Source organism: Centruroides vittatus, unplaced genomic scaffold (assembly GCF_030686945.1).
Source record: "Centruroides vittatus isolate TY-2023 unplaced genomic scaffold, ASM3068694v2 scaffold_1519, whole genome shotgun sequence".
NCBI classification, from domain to species: domain Eukaryota; kingdom Metazoa; phylum Arthropoda; class Arachnida; order Scorpiones; family Buthidae; genus Centruroides; species Centruroides vittatus.
This window is the reverse complement of record NW_027122682.1, coordinates 1005580-1024065: the sequence shown is the minus strand read 5'-3', so window position 1 is coordinate 1024065 and position 18486 is coordinate 1005580. Positions and strand designations below refer to the sequence as shown.

General features: G+C 33.7%; 3 protein-coding genes across 3 annotated transcripts in view; 2 read left to right on the top strand and 1 right to left on the bottom strand.

Moving 5' to 3' along the window:
- Positions 1-18486, top strand: part of DCP2 (decapping protein 2) — a 208154-nt gene that overhangs the window by 8438 nt on the left and 181230 nt on the right. The gene's annotated exons all lie outside the window — the stretch shown is intronic.
- The window catches only part of LOC136987379 (nose resistant to fluoxetine protein 6-like), a 54164-nt gene that overhangs the window by 16092 nt on the left and 19586 nt on the right, over positions 1-18486 (top strand). The window contains exons 4-10 of the mRNA XM_067285117.1: positions 721-808; positions 1845-1945; positions 2044-2217; positions 6100-6193; positions 8549-8641; positions 11957-12122; positions 13822-13901. Of these exons, the coding sequence (XP_067141218.1) occupies positions 721-808; positions 1845-1945; positions 2044-2217; positions 6100-6193; positions 8549-8641; positions 11957-12122; positions 13822-13901 (796 nt within the window). The remainder of the gene's footprint in view (positions 1-720; positions 809-1844; positions 1946-2043; positions 2218-6099; positions 6194-8548; positions 8642-11956; positions 12123-13821; positions 13902-18486) is intronic.
- On the bottom strand, positions 16059-16601 carry LOC136987382 (calmodulin-like). The gene has a single exon (XM_067285119.1). The coding sequence runs from the start codon at positions 16571-16573 to the stop codon at positions 16124-16126; it is 450 nt and encodes a 149-aa protein (XP_067141220.1). The 5' UTR covers positions 16574-16601; the 3' UTR covers positions 16059-16123.

Genomic DNA, 18486 nt, shown 5'->3' with positions numbered 1-18486 from the left:
CCATCAACCAAAAAGCCTTTCCCGTATGCCTTTGAGGCGCCTTGCAGCACATGGAGAAATTGCTCCTTTCGAAGTTAATTAAAAATAAACATAAATGTCTGGCTGAAGTGGAGCTGAAATTATATCTCGTCCACCTACAGTTTGCAAAAGCATGTCACCTGGCCTCTCTGTATGACCAATTTGGGAAACTACAAAGTATTGCATCGCTATTTGCCGAAAAGACTATCTTTAAATTAAATAAGAAATTCCGACGGCTTCTCGAGGCTACACGTAAGCAACATAGACAACCGATCCTATTCTACGACTACACGGAGTAGCACATTCCAGCCCAGATTTCCAAGATCAAAAGTATTGCAAATAACACTATCACTGAACATGAACATGCACTGAGATTTCAAGAAAATTGGGTAATTTAATTGACTGTAAAAATATCAATACATTATTAAATGCAGTACAGATATTTTGTTTAATTTTTCCAAATTCATTTATTTTATATAATTGTGTATTTTTTTTCTTTACCCATCCCACTCCTAAATGATGATTGTAGTCTTTTGTGTATCCCCCTAAATCAGGACACGTGGTTTATGGATGAACACTTACTCGCAATTCATTCCCATTATTGAAAATGTTTAAATCATAAATAATTACAAGTTATTTTAAATTATTTATTTTTCAATGTTAGTAACTATTTATTTTACTTCAACAATTTATTATTTTTAGTGGTTTATAATTTGGGTTTTACAACAAACGTTATGGAATGTCAGACATCGTCGTCTAAAGAATTAACATTATTTCAAATTTTTATAATGTGAGTATATTTTATATTTAAAGTTTAATTATCGGAAATCGTAATATATTCAAAAGATAGAGAACCCGAATATGGTATAAGTTAGACCGAAATTACTTTTTCTTAGTAAAAGTTTTGCTGCTAAAAAAAAGATGTTTGGTATTTATTTGTGAGTTTATTGTATTGAAGTACTTTAAGATGAATTGCAGGATATATTATTAAACACTTGGAATGAGATTACTTTAAAAGCAAGATTATTTTGGGCTTAGAATTAAGCCAAATTAAATTACAGGATTTGGTCTAAAGATAAGGTGAACAACCGTCCTCCCTCGAAAAGTATTCTCCTGCATGTCCTCTTTTTTGATATTTGAAGACTAATCTGTAAATCTCCATATTTGATTGATGCCAAGCTGATCCGTTGCACGTGATGTGATGTGACGTGTTTGTATTTGACACGACGGTTCGTCAAGGCTCGGTACAGTGCAGCAAGACGTGATTATGAAACGCATGTGCTCTGCACAGGAGACCTTGAGAGAGTGCACTGCATGCAAGTAGCTTTGTTTACTTCTTACCGAAACACAACACGGCACATACGCATGCAGTAGAGATTATTATAGTGTATTATTGTTGCAATGAATAAAATGTTTCTTTTATTTACAATATTTTTTTCTTCAATTTATTTGTGTCCTCTTTTTCATTGTAAAAAAGTTGCTTGACGAACCGTCACGTCAAATACAAACACATCACGTCACATTACATGCAACGGATCGGCTCGGCATCAATCGAATATGGAGATTTACAGATTCGTCTTCAAATATCGAAAAGGAGGACATGAGGAGGACACTTTTTGAGGGAGGACAGAACTTACAAAAGAAGGACCGTCCTCCCTAAAGGAGGACGGTTGGTCACCTTACTATAGTGTGATTAATTTAAAAAACGACATTGTTTAATGTATTATCCTTAATTTTATTTTAAGAAAATTAGTGTGTGTTTGAAAGTTCTGATTAATTATCCTATTTAAAACACATTTTCAATTTATAGACAAAATATTTTTCAGAGCACTGTTTAGTGCATTTGTCATATTAGCAACTACAGGAACCATTATTGATGTGACAAACACAAAATTTATTAAAAGTGAAGATAAACCATCCTACAAAAGTAAGTATTTAATACTATTGATTCTTATAACATTTTGTTTTTGAACATTTTTTCTCATTTATGTTGTTTTCCTGTATACAATATATTTTCTTATTGAGCTGTATTGACAAGGTTTGCGAAATCGTTTTCAATCTACGCAAATACGAAAAGATTGTTGAACCCTCTACACCAGAGTTTAAGCTGTTTCCACGGAATGCGATTCTTCACCGCTTGTTGGATTATTCTCGGTCATAGTTACTTTCTTCCAGAAATGTGGTATATGATGAAATTAAGTAAGTATTATATACATTTTTGACAGTAACTTCCAACATAAATATCGCATATTTATTTATATGCTATAAATAATATAAACCAAGCTTTTATTGTACGATGATCAAATGAAAAAAAGTTTATTGTAGTATTTATGAAACCGTGCCGGTGCTTATTCTGCAACTTGAACACAAACTATATGGTGTATTTTTTCGGACACTTGCAAGTTATACTTGCAAGTTATAGATTTTGCAATTCCAACAGAGTTTCTTGAGTCCATTGTAAATAAATGTTCAAGATTTAAATCTTTCTTGTGACTTGTAGTAGAACAATTACAGCATTACCAAGTCTACTCCTTGCAAACAAACTTTCCATTTGAACGTCCGGTATATAGAAACGCAATAAACAACTTCTTCTGATAACACTGTAGTGCGTAACACAGAGACACAGACTATCGTATACAACACTGAAGGGTTTTAGTTGTGTTTCAGTATATAGAAATTTGTTTAACATGGATACAAGAAACAAATTTCTAACAATAAACTAAGTTATGCATATTCTGATTAACTTACAAAATTAATTTGTTTTCGAGGTAGCGAAAATCACTATCTTATATAAATATTAGTATACTAGAAATTAATTTTTAAATATTCGTTTTTATATTGTGTGAAAAGTTTGTACAGAATTCATTTTTTTTTCACTTTGCAATCTTATAAGTTTCTTAATTAATTTTTGTTGTTAAAAGTTGTTAAAAAAAGGAGTTGTAATTGATGACTAAGTTTCACTTAACTATACATTTGTGTTCCCATTTTCTGTGTGGTATATACAGGATGGCTTAAATGCCATTAACTGAGTTCTATTTTAATATTATTGTAAGAACAGTTAAAGCCTATTTGGAATAGCTTCATGTTATTATTCAGAATACAGTCACTGATGTGCACAAAAAACACCTTCCTTACTTACTCCAGCATTGTTTATTTAATTATTAATTAAAGGATTCTGTCACTTTATTGAAAGTAAACATTCAGCTTTTCCAAGCTGGTGTTAACTGTTCTTAAAAAATACAGTAGGCACCCCTATAACACGGCTTCATATAAGATGGATTCGTATAACATGGCGGAAAAATTGCGATCGTGTTCGTATAACACGGTAAAAGAATGAGACAGATTGTCGTGGTCGACTCGTGTCTCGACAGGATTGGTCGAATCTGGACCAATAGCGGACATTGCACAAACCTTTGAGTTTAAACGAGCAACGGACCTACTAAAAATCATTTATTATTCAACACTCATAAAAATTATATTTCTATTAATGATGTCTCCAAAGTTCAGTGAATTTTTCACAGAAAGAATAACTTATCGAGAAACACGTCCGCCATTAGATGAGCCACTCCGCGACAAAAACACTTGCGCACTTAGTAAGTATTCCTACAATTTTTTGTTTATAGTGTAGTTTATATGGATTATTCCCAAAAAATTATACATGATTTGGAAATGTTTGAGTCAGATTAGTCTAGATTCGATTAATTTTATGGAAGAAATCCTTTCAAACAGCCGTACCTCGTAAACTGCACAAGTGCTGGGCTGTGAACGGCTCGTGTATTTGTAAAATCTAAGTAACTCATACAACATGGAATTCATATAACACGGAACGTATCTACCGTGTTATAGGGGGGGTCTACTGTATATCTTGGTTAACTAATGTCACTAATGTCCATTCTAATGCCATTATTACCAAATTACAATTAAAAAATACAAAAATGTACGAATATAACATAAATACAAAAAAATAAAATAAATAAATAAATGTAAATTCATGTAGGCTGTGCATATGATATAATCTAATCTAAAAAACACATTTTTAGATATTGAGAACTCCGCAAGCACGTGGTCTGCGGGTTTGAAAGAAAGGGAATAACACCCAAAAAAGGTGGAAATGAATAGTCAGTGGAAGCATGTAATTGAACAAACAAAGGTTTATTGGAGATGAAAAACACAATTAATTATCGATACACGACTCAGTCCCGGAATCCGATTGCGTTACAATCTTAATACTGTCCGATTATCACCCTCCTAAGTTTCCTTTTCTCTATGCAAGGTCCTATTTTTCTCAACAATTATTACGACTAAATATACAAACTTTCTCTTGTAATACAAAAATCGTTGACAACAGTGGTACTACAGTTAGTCCTCCTCGTTGTTAGACGGTAATCCCTTATTCATTTCGTGTAATTCCTTCAATGGAAGTCGATTCCCTTTCAGCGCTGTAATTCACCTATCCTGCGTTCGTCAATTTACCTCCACTTTCTTCTTCTAATGGCCCGCCACGTCTTCAGGTTGCCAACCAACAAAAGTCCTCAAGAGGCAGTAAAAGGACAAAAAGAAAAAACTCCCCATACATGGGTTACACGCGTTTTTATAACTTCCCGCTAGCCGACGTCACTCCACCCCACATGACCCCACAACCACAATCACCACAACGAAAGCCCAGCCAGCAGGTGATTGGTGGTATCATGGAAGGAAACGAAAAGGACTCGTACAAAAACATACACGCAACACGACATAAACGAAAAACAAAAATATAAAATAAAACAAACAAACAAAAATATATATATATATATATATATATAATAGCTGTGAAGCGCTACAATATAATATAAAAGTGTAATTTTAATTTTGCTAGTTATTTATGTTATTGCTGTTATATTTAATAATATGCAGGATTTATATGTAACATTAGTATTTATAAAAAAACATTACTAAGATTCTGTATGGTCTGGTACAAAAAGCAACTTGCTGAGAGGAGGGAGAACCTGTGCATTTGCATCCTCTCAGGCCGTAACTACCCTTTATGCGCCTGGTGTGAGCATCTATAACTATGCCCTCAAACTATGACCCAAAACTTAGTCCAGGTCATTTCTGCGCTTTCTCAGGGTCTATGCCCTGTGTCTGGGCACCGCTGGCACCACCCTAGTTACGGCACTGCATCCGTTCAGAATACTTACGAGAAATATATAGCAACTGTATGAAAAACAACTTGGATATTTTGTACCAAATTATTAAATAATATATTAACAGTCATTTCTAATTTTAAAAATTATATATAGTAGTCTATTATCCAAGTTAATGTGAATCCAGAATACTTTTGGAAACACTCATATAATACAGAATGTTTTGTAAATTATTAAATAAACTAAATAAGGATGGATTAACATGTACAATGCACTGTTTTTAGGTTCTATTTTAATGTCTTTTAAATTACACAACAAAACAGTTAATTTTATTTACAATTACATTTACTAAAACAAATATAAACCTATGATTATAATTAAGCTATTCTGATCTATTTTAGACATCATTGTTGTGTACAATGGTGTAATTTTGACAAATCCCTTCCCCTTTTATTATGTGTACAATAGTTCAAAGACCACCCTGAAATTAAAGAAATGATTTTCAAGAGTTCTGCAAGTTCTAACTGATAGTTTATTTACATGACTAATAAGTAAACTTTATAAGAACAAGTATATATGCCACTAGTACCACTAAAACAAGGCCATGTAGACAACACATCAACAGACCCTTCCCCCCCTCTATCAAGTACAATAATGTACTAATAATTTTTGATACTTCTTCCCTTTAAACTGTATATGTAATTAATGGACAGTCCTTTTTTGTGTACTGCACAATATCCAGCCAAGAGTCACAGATCAATTTTGTATTATACTACAAAATAATCTTCCACAATTCTCTCCAGATAACGCGTAATCTTCGTTAAACAACAGGTTCTGTATAGCAGAGTTTCAATTAAATGGGTCTTGGTTAAACGGGATTCTATTCTATGAAATATATTTTAATTATTTATATTACATTTTACTCTATTTATTTAATGAATTTTGTATATTACAGAAAATCTAAAAGGTTTTAAAGAATTTAAAACAAATTTGGCATTAGCTATAATTGAAAATTTTTCTTTATCCGTAGACACGTTTTTTTTTATGAGGTAAGTTTTACGTCATTTTTAAAAGTTATTTTAAAATTATTCATTATTTTCCAATTAGATATAAATGAGTTAAAATAACAAAGTTTATCTTTTAATGCTTACGTAATTACTGATATCTAGTCAGCTGTGGACTGGCAAAAATTTTTTGCATAGGAATATATACCAACTAACGGCCTATATATACATTGCTGGCCATGTGATGGCCAAGACAGTTAAGGCAATCTCCAGAGCCTATTACTCTGGAGATTGGGATTGAATCTACAAAGTTAAAAACCCAGAAATTTTTCATCTTGGGACGGGACCCAACATATTTGGGGTGATCTGTCCCAAATATGTTGGGCCCCATCCTTCCCACACACCTGCTCCATTATGGGTTTGAAAAAGACTCTCGTAGTTCCTACAAGCAAGTCAAAAACAGAAAGCGATCACGACAGCCTACAGCCAAAAATGTGATCAGTTATTTTCAAATTTGAAGTTTCAAAAGTTTCATTGTTTCTAGTCAAATGTCAGTTTACCATTCATGGGGCCAAATGATGGACCATTCATTTCAAGGTGATTTTTATCTGAATCCAGGGCCAGCCATTTTAAAATTTCAAGTAATAGTTTGTTTTTGCTGTGAGCGGGACATTTGTTTATATGTAACATACCACAGTGTCTTATAGCCTAAATTAGGGTGTGACTATGCGGACGCAAGCAAGCGAAAATATGTGGCGAGAAGAGGTGATGACGTTTCATGCTCTCTGTTTCTCACTCTTGTCTGTGTGGTTGTAATAAAGGAGATCAAGATACAAAGAGTGTGAAACGTCATAACCTCTTCTTGCCACATATTCTTGCTCGCTCACTCACGTCTGCATAGTCTCACCCTTAGAATAAGACTTTTTTTAAAATTTAATATAGTAAACAATACTTGTATTTTGTTTATTAATTTATTTTTCTTAAATGAAATATAATGTATATTAATGTAAGATGTTCAATGCAAAAGGAATTACACTGAAGCGTGATATGCAACAAAACAACTTTAATTTTGCAATAGAACAGATTATTTACAGGTTTCCACTCTTTGTACACTTTCCAGGTCCTTCTGTGTTAACAATACAACAGCAATTTGCGTAATTAATTCCGTCACAAATTCCAACCCGATGCTAACAATATACAATACAACTTATCCTACGATTGCGAGCAAATTCTTAACCTAACTTAAAAATTGATTAGAAGGTAGATAGATAGAAGAGGAAGTGAGAAGGATTGATAGGACAGGGTACCCAATTTCTCAGCGAATATTTCGGTGTGAATTCTCGTTCCGACTTCAAAGTTACTTGTATGTTCTTTTCTCCTTTTTCTCTCCAGAACGATAACTCTCTGAGGGATTTACTTACCTCCAGTTCTGGCTGTTTAATTTTCTCGTGGATCTCCCACTCTAAGGCCTCACTCGCCAGCACTTGTCGATCTCGAAACTCCCGAACCTTGCCGGTACACGTCTTTCACGCTCCTCGTCCGGTTAAAGAATGTCTACTCGAAGTGGGGTTTTTGCCCACCAGCTTTGCCATAGCCTATTGTTCATGTCCCACACCCTGGTAGAAAAGGTTGAGTCAGGATTTCTTAGAAGTTTGGAAACAATAGAACAAAGGAAATTGGACAGGGAAATGGGATTAAAAGATATAGAATATAAAATTAAAATTATACACGAAAAAAAGATGGCATACAGCCACATTAAAATACCAGTAAAGAATGACTATTGAGCAAACAGCGGACTAGAAAATTCCTGTCTTTCCAATGGGCCAGTCCACTTCTTTTATATTTAAATAAATAATTTCATTGAATTTCTTATGTAGCATATCGTAGTATAAGTTTTTAATGTGAGTATATGTCACAAATTAATGATCAGACAGTAATTAAAAAAATATTCTATAACTCCTTGTTAAACTTTAAGACTTACTTTCCTATAGATACAACTCACACTCCAACAACATGGTATATAATAATCACATCTAAGCTATAAAACAATTTACAAGAATCATTTTACTTACAAATTATTTATTTATATTAGCGAGGTCGAGGCCGAAGTTTTAAACGCGAAAACATGTACGTCGGACGTTCGGCGCCGCTTTCCCGTAAGCCTAGAAGTTTGACAGTGGCGTTTGGAAAGTCGGTGGAATCATGCTCGACATTACAAACGCCATTCTAGACTTACGGGAAAGCGGCGCCGAACGTCCGACGTACACGTTTTCGCGTTTAAAACTTCGGCCTCGACCTTGCTATTATTAGTATATCATAACATATTTTTTAATAATTAAATATTTTTTGGAAATATAATGAAATAATTATTTAATATTTAATATATTTTAATTTGTTTAGTGGTGTTTTAATGACATACTCGACATGGAAAATTTTAGAGAAAAATAATGGAAAGTTGAATGTTATGAAATTATTATTAAGAAGATATTGGAGGTAAAACTATTATTTAGAAATATAAAATTAAATTTCTTTATTTTGTTCGTTAATGATTGTATTAAATGAGTATTAACACAATATTATCTTTACATGTACTGGTAATTTACTCTTTAAATTTATATTAATTAAACTTCAGTCTCTTTTAAAATATCTGTTTATTATTATTATTATTAAATGTTTAAATTTACAACCATCATGATATTCAGTTAATAATAATTAATGTATAAATATGGTCTTTATCATTTTTTTTATATCTATTGATATCTTAAATATGTGCATTTAAATTTATATAATGTTCTTTCACTTTGTTGTTTGATCAAAATCTGAGAGAGGCAAAGGCAAATCACATTAATTAAGCACACCACTGTTTCATTAACACGGAAAATGCACAGAATCCACAGCTCGCTTCGAGAAATAAATATCCAATGTGTTTCTTTGCCAAGTTGTATTTTCTAACCAGTTAGAATGCAATTTTATTGAGTAGGGTGATGGCGATACTAAATAAAATTCAGAAGCTATAACCCATTCCTGGCTTATAGCTTCTGATAAGTAATCTTTTGAAAAAATATATTTAGATAAAAGTTTGTATTTTTTATGAATAATAATAATAAACAATAAAAAAATGGAGGTTCCTGTAGCAATGATTTTTGTAATTAATTATCTACAATACAAAACCAGGCTACATACAAAAAACTTAATCTTTAATTTCTTATGTACGCGAGATATGGTGCAATCGTACGGGTCGAACATAGAATCGAGAACGTTTGCGTACAGAGCGAGGTCCGAATCGTAGGGTCGGAGTTCCTGCAGGTGGCGATTTTTGGATTTTTGCCTAAAGCTGTTGCCACAGTTCCCATTTAAGAAACCGAAGTTGGCCCCGTTTTCTACCATTTGTATCACCATCTATGATGAAACTGATAGCACTGCCTTGTGGTGATTCTAGGATGATAATCAAGATGCTCTTCAAGTGTTTTAATGTAGCAGAGCTCTTCCTGTCTATCTACAGAGCAGGGGAATTTGCTCTTCTAATCAAGGCTTTAAAAGTGGTTCCTTTGAAATCTAACATTTTTGTCTAAAGAATTTTATACAGGATGCATATTTTTTGAATTATTTCAGTAGATTGATTAAAATGAACCACTTTGTATACATTGTTTTATTAAACTTATAATTAGGATCACTGAATTTTGAAATTATCTTCAACTTTCAGAAATTTAAAACGGTAACAAAGTATGTTAAATAATATTAGAAACATTCTTTTTTAGATATACATTAATTAAAATTATTAATTAATTTTTTTATCACATAAAATCTCTTGTTAAGAAAGAATAGAACTGAAGAAATATGACAATAGTTAAGAGTCCTTAGATTATAAGATACTATCAGTTTAAAATTAAAGGTGGTAAAATTTTGTTCTATTAACTTAAAATGGCATAAATTTATAAATTTATTTATTGATTCAATTTATATTTTAATTGAAACTATAAAATAAGTTAACACAATTTATTCATACCTTATTTCTGTTTTTCTTTTTTAATACATAGTATGTTTTTGTTTCAATACTGCATCATAATGTCTGTATTTAATTAAAGAAACAAATCCAAATTTTATTTCAATTCAATACTTAAATACAGTAATACCTCTGTTTTTGTTGACTTTGGTTATCGTTGGTTTCGGTTTTCATCGATTTTTCCCACGAAAAATTTCTCGGTTTTCGTCGGTTGCCTCGGATTTTGTCGGTGTGCCCACGTGACCTCTCCGCTAATTTTGCGAAAACAATTTCCCTGCTTAGTGTGGTGTTATTACCCTGCGTGTCTAGCCAAACAATTCCATTGCTTTCCTTTTCTTTTAGCTCCATCATGGGGCCAAAGAAAGTTTCTAGAGCCAGCAGCTTTTCAAAGAAGAAGGCCAAGAACACAATCGACTTGAAAGAAATCATTGAAAAATACTAAAGCGGCATTAAGATTGCCGAAATCGGCCGCACGTACGGGAAGTCGCCATCCATGATAAGTTCCATTGTGGCAAAACAGAAAGCAATAAAGAAGACTAATGTAATGAAAGACGTGAATGTGCCAATGAAACAGATCACAAATAATTGAAGATGTCGAACAGTCATTATTGATTTGGATAAATAAAAAACAGTTAGATGACAATTTTATTTCAGAGATCATCATGTTAGTCTTTTATATTCATTTCTTGTTGTTTTTAGTATTAAATACTATACTTGTTCTCTATAAAATGTGTTTTTGGTATGTATTTGTGAGTGTCTAGAACGAATTAATTGGATTTATATTGATTCTTATGGAAATAATTGCCTCGTTTTTCGTCGGTTTCAGATTTTGCCGATTGTTTTCGGACGGATTAGCGACGAAAACCGAGGTATCACTGTATTTCAAGTACCTAATGCATATAACTGAAATATATCAGGATGGACAAATGTGACAAAGTTCATTCTCATACAAATAATGATAATTATCGAGCGTGTATCCAAGGGAGTGCTTATGGTATTGCAACACCAACTTGATACCAAAGCAATCAGTTTTGTTACTTTAAAAGCAGGTCCGCATTAGTAAACATTTGCATTGTGCATTGAATGTAGAATTTGGCACAAATTACTTAAATCTGAATTTATTTCCACATAAATTTTTGAATTATGTACTATATATCGGCACTCAAGCCAAGCATGGTAACTTGTTCATTCTTGTTTTAGTACTTTTAATTGACAGACAATAAAGGCTGCAGCATGTTTTTGCCAATTGTTTAGTTTTCTAAATTATGGTGATAAGAGTTAAATAAACAGAATGTGATTGATATAAGAGTATGAAAAACATAGTCTCCTTTAGAATTCTAAAGACAAGTGGCAACAAAGAATGAAGTACAAAATAATGAAAGCAGCACATTTTTTTCATGATTAATTTAGACATAGTCTCTCAGTAACAGTAACACCAATTCCGTCACTGGCAAGGAAAACTAAGCATATACGTGTTGCAATCTTGCGAGTGTTCACATTTAGATATGAATGTGGTTCAAATCCCTTCATTGTCCCTCCAAAAACCAACAGCAAAACGGATTACATGCATTGAATGCGGTGGAAATTCTTGTGTACATTCTTGTGGTCCTAAGTGCGAGTGGTCATTAAGCAGATAGGTTGTAAAGCAAGGAGTACCTGTATTCAGTGTGAATGAGCTCCAATAAAGCAGATATTTTTGTTATTAATACTTCAGTTATATAATAACATTTTAGTATAAATTGATATAAGTTCTAATTTCTTAATAATTAATTATACATAATGCATATAAGTTTTATTTTGATTAGATTAACTCCAAGTCTCGTAGTTGCTATGACAATTCCATTTATCATACCCCTTATGGGATCTGGTCCATTGTGGAATATCGGAATGCAACAAGGAATCGATTCTTGCAAAAATCGTTGGTGGGCAAATCTTCTGTACATCCAAAATATTTGGAAGTTTAATGAAATAGTATGTTTATTCTATTTATTTAAATTTTATATATTTTTTAGAGATATGAATACTTTATTAATAGAATTCTGTTTTGAAATTATATGCAGACTGTATACTAAAAACATCACTTATCTTAAATGCCACTGTATCATAATATTTTATAGAAAAAATTATCAAATCATTATCATTGATAATATAATAATTTCTAATTAATTGATCTAATGTAAATTAAAGAATCCTGTATGCAAGTGAAGGCATTTTAGGAGATACAAGATGGTCATAGTCTGGAAACATGTTGTGTTAATGCACTTTATTTATTGCAATTTTGCAGAGCACATTGAACATATTATATATTGTTAATGAGAGAAAACATATCTAAGAACATCAAAACTTGATTCATAGTTAAAACCAAATGAAGTTCCGAAAGCGAAGATTGCCTGGAGGTTTTCACAGTACGGAGTTGAGGATTCAAGTCCTGCTTCAGGCCGATTCTTTTCTTTCAGAAAATTTTAAATTAAATTTATAATAATTATTAAATCTAGCATGAGATGACAGTATAGCTGACTATTTCTAAACAAATTATTTAGCATTTAATTAATTATACAGCCATATTATAGCCTGATAATTCAGCAGTTCATTTCTCTTTGAGAGACAATTATACCGAATATATCAATAAAACCATTTATTTTGTATTTGCATCCATGTTTCCAGAGTTTATGAGCATCATCCTTTAAATGCTGATATTAGAAGTGATACATCACTTCTAATGTCAGCTTCATCTCAGATATGTTGGGCCCTATCCCTATTATCTAGTTGTCCCTATTCCGAGTCCGGCCGAACCCACGATGGGTACGGAAAAAGCCGTGTTTTAAACAAAACGTACAAACCTTATTGTAGTTTGCAAAGCAGAAAGAGTCAGGGAGTGTCTAGAATGAGACTGATATATTGTTAATCACTGTTAAAATTCAATGCATAAAGATCTCACGGTTGATCTTCCTCATGCAATGGCACACGAGAAAGAGCACCTGTGTAAGTTTATCTTAGAATTGAGGCACTTAGAGAGAGTATATAGTTGCCACTCTGCAGTCATAATTGTCAAAATGGTGTCGGATCAAAAGAAAATGCAAACTGTGTGGTGATGTATGCTCAGACAAATTCTCTTGTGCAAGTGCAGTAAAATTTTCATCATGTGTTGTAAAAGATTCCTCCATTATGAAACAGTTTCTGTCCATGGGATGTGTGTTGAAAAGTCTCAGAGGTGGGAAGCTCCAATTATCAGATGAAAACGTGGAGACAATTGGGGAGGCTTTCTAAAGCTCATAGAAATCCACTTGTCAGGAAGCTTGGCAACTTTGAGTTCTTTGCTCAACTGTTCACAATTGGTGCATCACAGATTACACTATTCTCTGTGCAACAGATGGAGTATATGTAGATTTTTAAAAGTTTGTGTTTTTACACAAAATTATAAAATTTCAAAAGAAGTAAAAGTTGAACTGTATCCATTTTTGCAATAAAACTGGTATAAGTTTGTCTTCTTGGAATTGCATACTTTACTTTTATTGTAGTTCTTAATCTTATTTATAGCCATTGAAAATGCATCAGTCTCAGTCCAGACTCCCTGTATTTTAATTTCAAATTCATATTAAAATATAATTAGGAAAAATAAAAAATCAGAGAATTTAACACATGAAAATATAAAAACGTATATGCATTTTAGTGTCTTCCACATTCCTGGTATCTTGCCTCATTAATGCAGTGTCACTTAATAGGAATCCTCTTATTATTAATTGGTTTCAGGTAAGCTAACTTTTATGAATTTTTGAAGAATTAAACTATATAAAATAACCATATAAATAATATGTCAGTAAAATAATATGGCAATCAAAACCTCGTATTTGCTTTTTCTAAAATTTTACAGGAGAGCTTAAAAAACATTGTTTCAAGGGAGTGGAATTTTGAGTATAAGGTGGTGAGTTTCTAACAATGTCAGAGAGAGTGCTCAGAAGGTACAAATACAAAGTTTTGGCAATACAGTGGACCTTCGTTATAGTGCTGCTCACTATACCGCGCACTCGGTTATAGCGTGGGTGATGTTCGCGACGCGAATAAGCTCAAACACGTTTATACAGGTCTGTGCGGCGTTAGTGAGTAGCGCATTTTATTGTTACTGCGTATTGAGTAATTGTGTATGTATTGAGTTCTGAACGTATTTTGAATAGTGTTTAATTATTGTATGCATGATGAGTAAAAGAAAAGCCTACAGTGTGAAAGAAAAGCTTGACATTATTGCTAAAGTAAAGAGGTGAATCGTGTTATACCGCGTCGCTCGGTATAACACGGTTCACCTTATAACGCGGGTGTTGTTTCCCGCCCAACATGCGCGTTATATCGGGGGTCCACTGTATATAGAAATTGACTTTACAATACATTATTGCAAAAGTATGGTATTGACTCGTTGGAGATACGAGGTTTTGATCACGAATCAATGATCTCAAGTTTAAGAGAAATTTATATATTTTCCTATATGTTTATAAAGAAAGTAGCGTAAGAAATTGATAATAGTTTTTTCATATATAGAGTGCTCAAAAATACATAGATGAACTTAGAGCAGTGGTAGAAGAAGTAATCAAAAGCAACGTCAATTGTAAAACAAGGGGATAATTTGCATTACTTTATGAGATACAGGAGCTCACACATTAATTGAAAGTATCCAGCTTTCGTAGCTCCAGTGTTTCACTGAGAAGACAAATTTTTAATGACTCAGTTTCTCCCTTTTTTCTGTGAATTATTAACTGGTATCACCCAAATAAATATAGTTAGGTTATGAAGATGTGAAAATTTATTTTCAATAAAAATAAATTGCTAGCATTTTCATTAATTATGGATATGATTTTCTGTTATGATAGTTCTAATGGAAACAAGAGAGAAAAACAGTGATCATCAATGGTTTCTTAACCAAAGATCTTTTCTTCATTCAATCTTTACCCCAGTTCATCATTGTGAAAAAATATTTGTGTAGTTAACAGAATGAATACTGGGCACTTTAAAACAGTTTATACACCATGACATGAAGAAGTAGCATTGTATTAATAGTAACTTGAAAATGATTCCTTTATTAGTGTCAGAGAAATTGCTAATGTCTTCCAAGTATTTCAAGACATACTATGGAAGAACATCTGCAAGAGCAGTTTTTATCTACATCATTTCGTACATCTATAAGCACCTTGCCGTAAAGACTATCGTGCACGAATTGAATTTATTTGTCGCTTTCTTCATCAAAGCAGAATTTCATAAAATTTATGTTTACTGAGAAAACCTCTTTCACTCAAGAGGCCTGTACAATGCAAACAATAGTCATATTTTGTCACAGAAAACCCCCACATATAACATTTAACAATAAACATCAACAATATTTTGCAATCATCCCATGGGCTGGAATTCTGGATGATTTCCTAATTGGGCCCTATCTGTTATCTCCTCAGCTACAAGCAGCTCTTTTTGAAATATTTTACTAAATTATTCCCAAAGAAAAATGTTTGAAGTCAACACCGTACATAGGACCACTTAATTCAAACTTACCCGGGTCCCCACGAAGTTATAACACACTACCTGGCTTTGGCTTTTCGGCAATTCGGATAAATTTTGCACAGTTACTCTCTACGAACCTTCAAAAAATGTATGCTACTTTCAAACTCGGACTCTCACTCCTCTCTTTGATTTCCTCCCCACAAATTGCCAAACTGGTTTGGACCAAATTTTTCATAGTTACTGTCATCCTGCAGGGAAACACACGCTACCTTGTAAAGAATACAAGTGATATTCTCCCCAAGTTCTCAGGTAACGCCGGGCATTCTTTGCTAGTAGTTTATTAAAATCTAAACCAAATAAAGTTTTTCGTAAGATCCAAAGAAAATAAACCACACGTGATATATTAACTTAAAATTGCAATTTTATTGAAATTTAGAAGGATAAGTAAATATATCGTCCGAAAGAACAAATGGAATTTCTGTGTTTGAATTTCATTTTTCGGACATCATCCTGACAAATTCGGCGTAATTAATCAATCCGTCGTTATTGATGTCTGCCTCGCGAATCATTTCTTCGGCCTCTTCGGCCGTCATCTTTTCTCCCAGATTCATCATGGCGTCGCGAAGTTCTTCGGCACGGATGTAACCGTCGCCATCTTTGTCGAAGACCCTGAAGGCCTCGATGATCTCGTTTTCGTCGTCGGCCTCCTTCATCTTCTTGGCCATCAAAGTCAGAAACTCGGCAAATTCGATGCTGCCGCTTCCGTCGGTGTCCACCTCTTTGATCATTTCGCGCAATTCGGCTTGGGTGGGAGTTTGGCCCAGGGATCTCATGACGGTGCCCAGTTCTTCCGTGGTGATGTGTCCGTCGCCGTCTTTGTCGAACAGAGAAAACGCCTCTCTGAATTCGGCGATCTGCTCCTGGCTTAATTCGTTGGCCATCGTTCTACGTAGAAAAATAGCCGATTCGAATAATAACGGATTTCTTTATCACTCGATATAACGAGAATTGTTACGAGTTTCGTTCTTGTACGCTTCCAATAGCGTGAAAATATATAATAGAAGAAAGAATGGGACTTAAAAACCCTTAAATGTATTATTTGTGGTTAACTCTGTTTACTATCTTTTTATTTTTTCATTCATTTTAATAAACGCAGTTCTTTTCATTTGTTTTAAATTTGAAAATGTTATAAATTCGGAAAACGGTGCGTTCCATTTCGGAACATTTATATCGTGTTCTAAAACCTGAGGAAATGGGTTGAAAACGTTAAATAAAAAGGTTTATGCTCGGCAAAAATTTACGTGGTTTAGTTTATCTGCCGAGAAAGCTGTCGATAATTACTTCTCAGAAGTATTTCTTCGTCGTTTCTTTTAAATTGCACGTAAAATTGACCTCGTGCACACGAATTTTGTCGCAATTACTGTGTATTTAATATACTGCATTCTTTCGTTGCCGTATATTTAGGGCAGAAACTTTTATCGGAAGTACGACTGGCGCCATTGTAAAAAAGGATTTTGATCTTTTCAAACGAGCGCGCGCATCGAAACAAGTACGTAACCGGCGACAATTCTCGTTATATCGAGTGGTAAATAAATCTATTATTATTCGAATCGGCTATTTTTCTACACAGAACGATGGCCAACGAATTAAGGGAGGAGCAGATCGCCGAATTCAGAGAGGCGTTTTCTCTGTTCGACAAAGATGGCGACGGTTACATTGATGCCGAAGAAATGGTTCGCCTGGCTGACGTCGATAACGACGGATCGATTAATTACGCCGAATTTTTCAGGATAATGTCCAAAAAATGAGACTGCTCCTTAGAATTAAGAATATCCAATTTATTCTTTAGGAAGGGATATTTACTTATCCTTCCAAATTTCATTGTATTTTTCAATTAATATATCATTCATGGTTTGTTTGTTTAGATCTTACGAGGGACTTTATTTGGTTTAGATTTTAATAAACTACTAGCAAAGAATGCCCGGAGTTACCTGGAAACTCGGGGAGAGGATTCAGTTTTATTGGTTACAAATTTTTCATAGTTACTCTCTGCCATCCTGCAGGATGACAGAGAGTAACTATGAAAAATTTGGCCCAACCCGGTTTGGCAATTTCTGGGGAGGAAATCGAGGGGAGGAGTGAGAGTCTGAGTTTGAATGTAGCATATATTTTTGGAGGTTTGTAGAGAGTAACTATGCACAATTTATCTGGATGGCTCAAAAGTCGAAACCATAGCATTATAACTTCATTGGGACTTGGGTAAGTTTGAATTAGGTGGCCCTATGTACAGTGTTGACTTCAAACATTTTTTTCTGGGGAATTTTCGGGCAAATAACTGATATTCTCGTTCGTTTTTGAACGCCATCTCTGGAAGGTTTTAAGTTCCAAGCTATGCTGGTGCACCCTGCACCTGTGCCACACTGGCAATCTATGGTCTCTAGACATGGCCCAAATTTAAATTTCGATATTTTTACTACACTAATGAGTTTATTAAAGATGTGCTTGGGGTCCCTGTTAGTAGGGAAATTGTACTTTTTGTAGGAGTGTGGGTCATCGAGAATTAGTGTGAGGGATATTAGGGGTCCACGATACGAGAAACGTTGAGGACCACTTCTGTAAGGCCATAGCCTTACAGTTCTAACCGGTTACCGGAATTGTTAGGCCGGTGGCCGAGTGATTAAAACCACCGAACACTGGCAGTTGTTTGTGTCATGCCATTTGTGTTTTTGTATGAGGCCGAAACAGAAAAACCTATGCAGCAGAGCTCTGTTTCATTTTCCAGGAAAATACCAAATTACAGTATAAATTCGCTGATCCGGCACATCGCTTCTAGTAATCCAGGGTCAAATTGCAT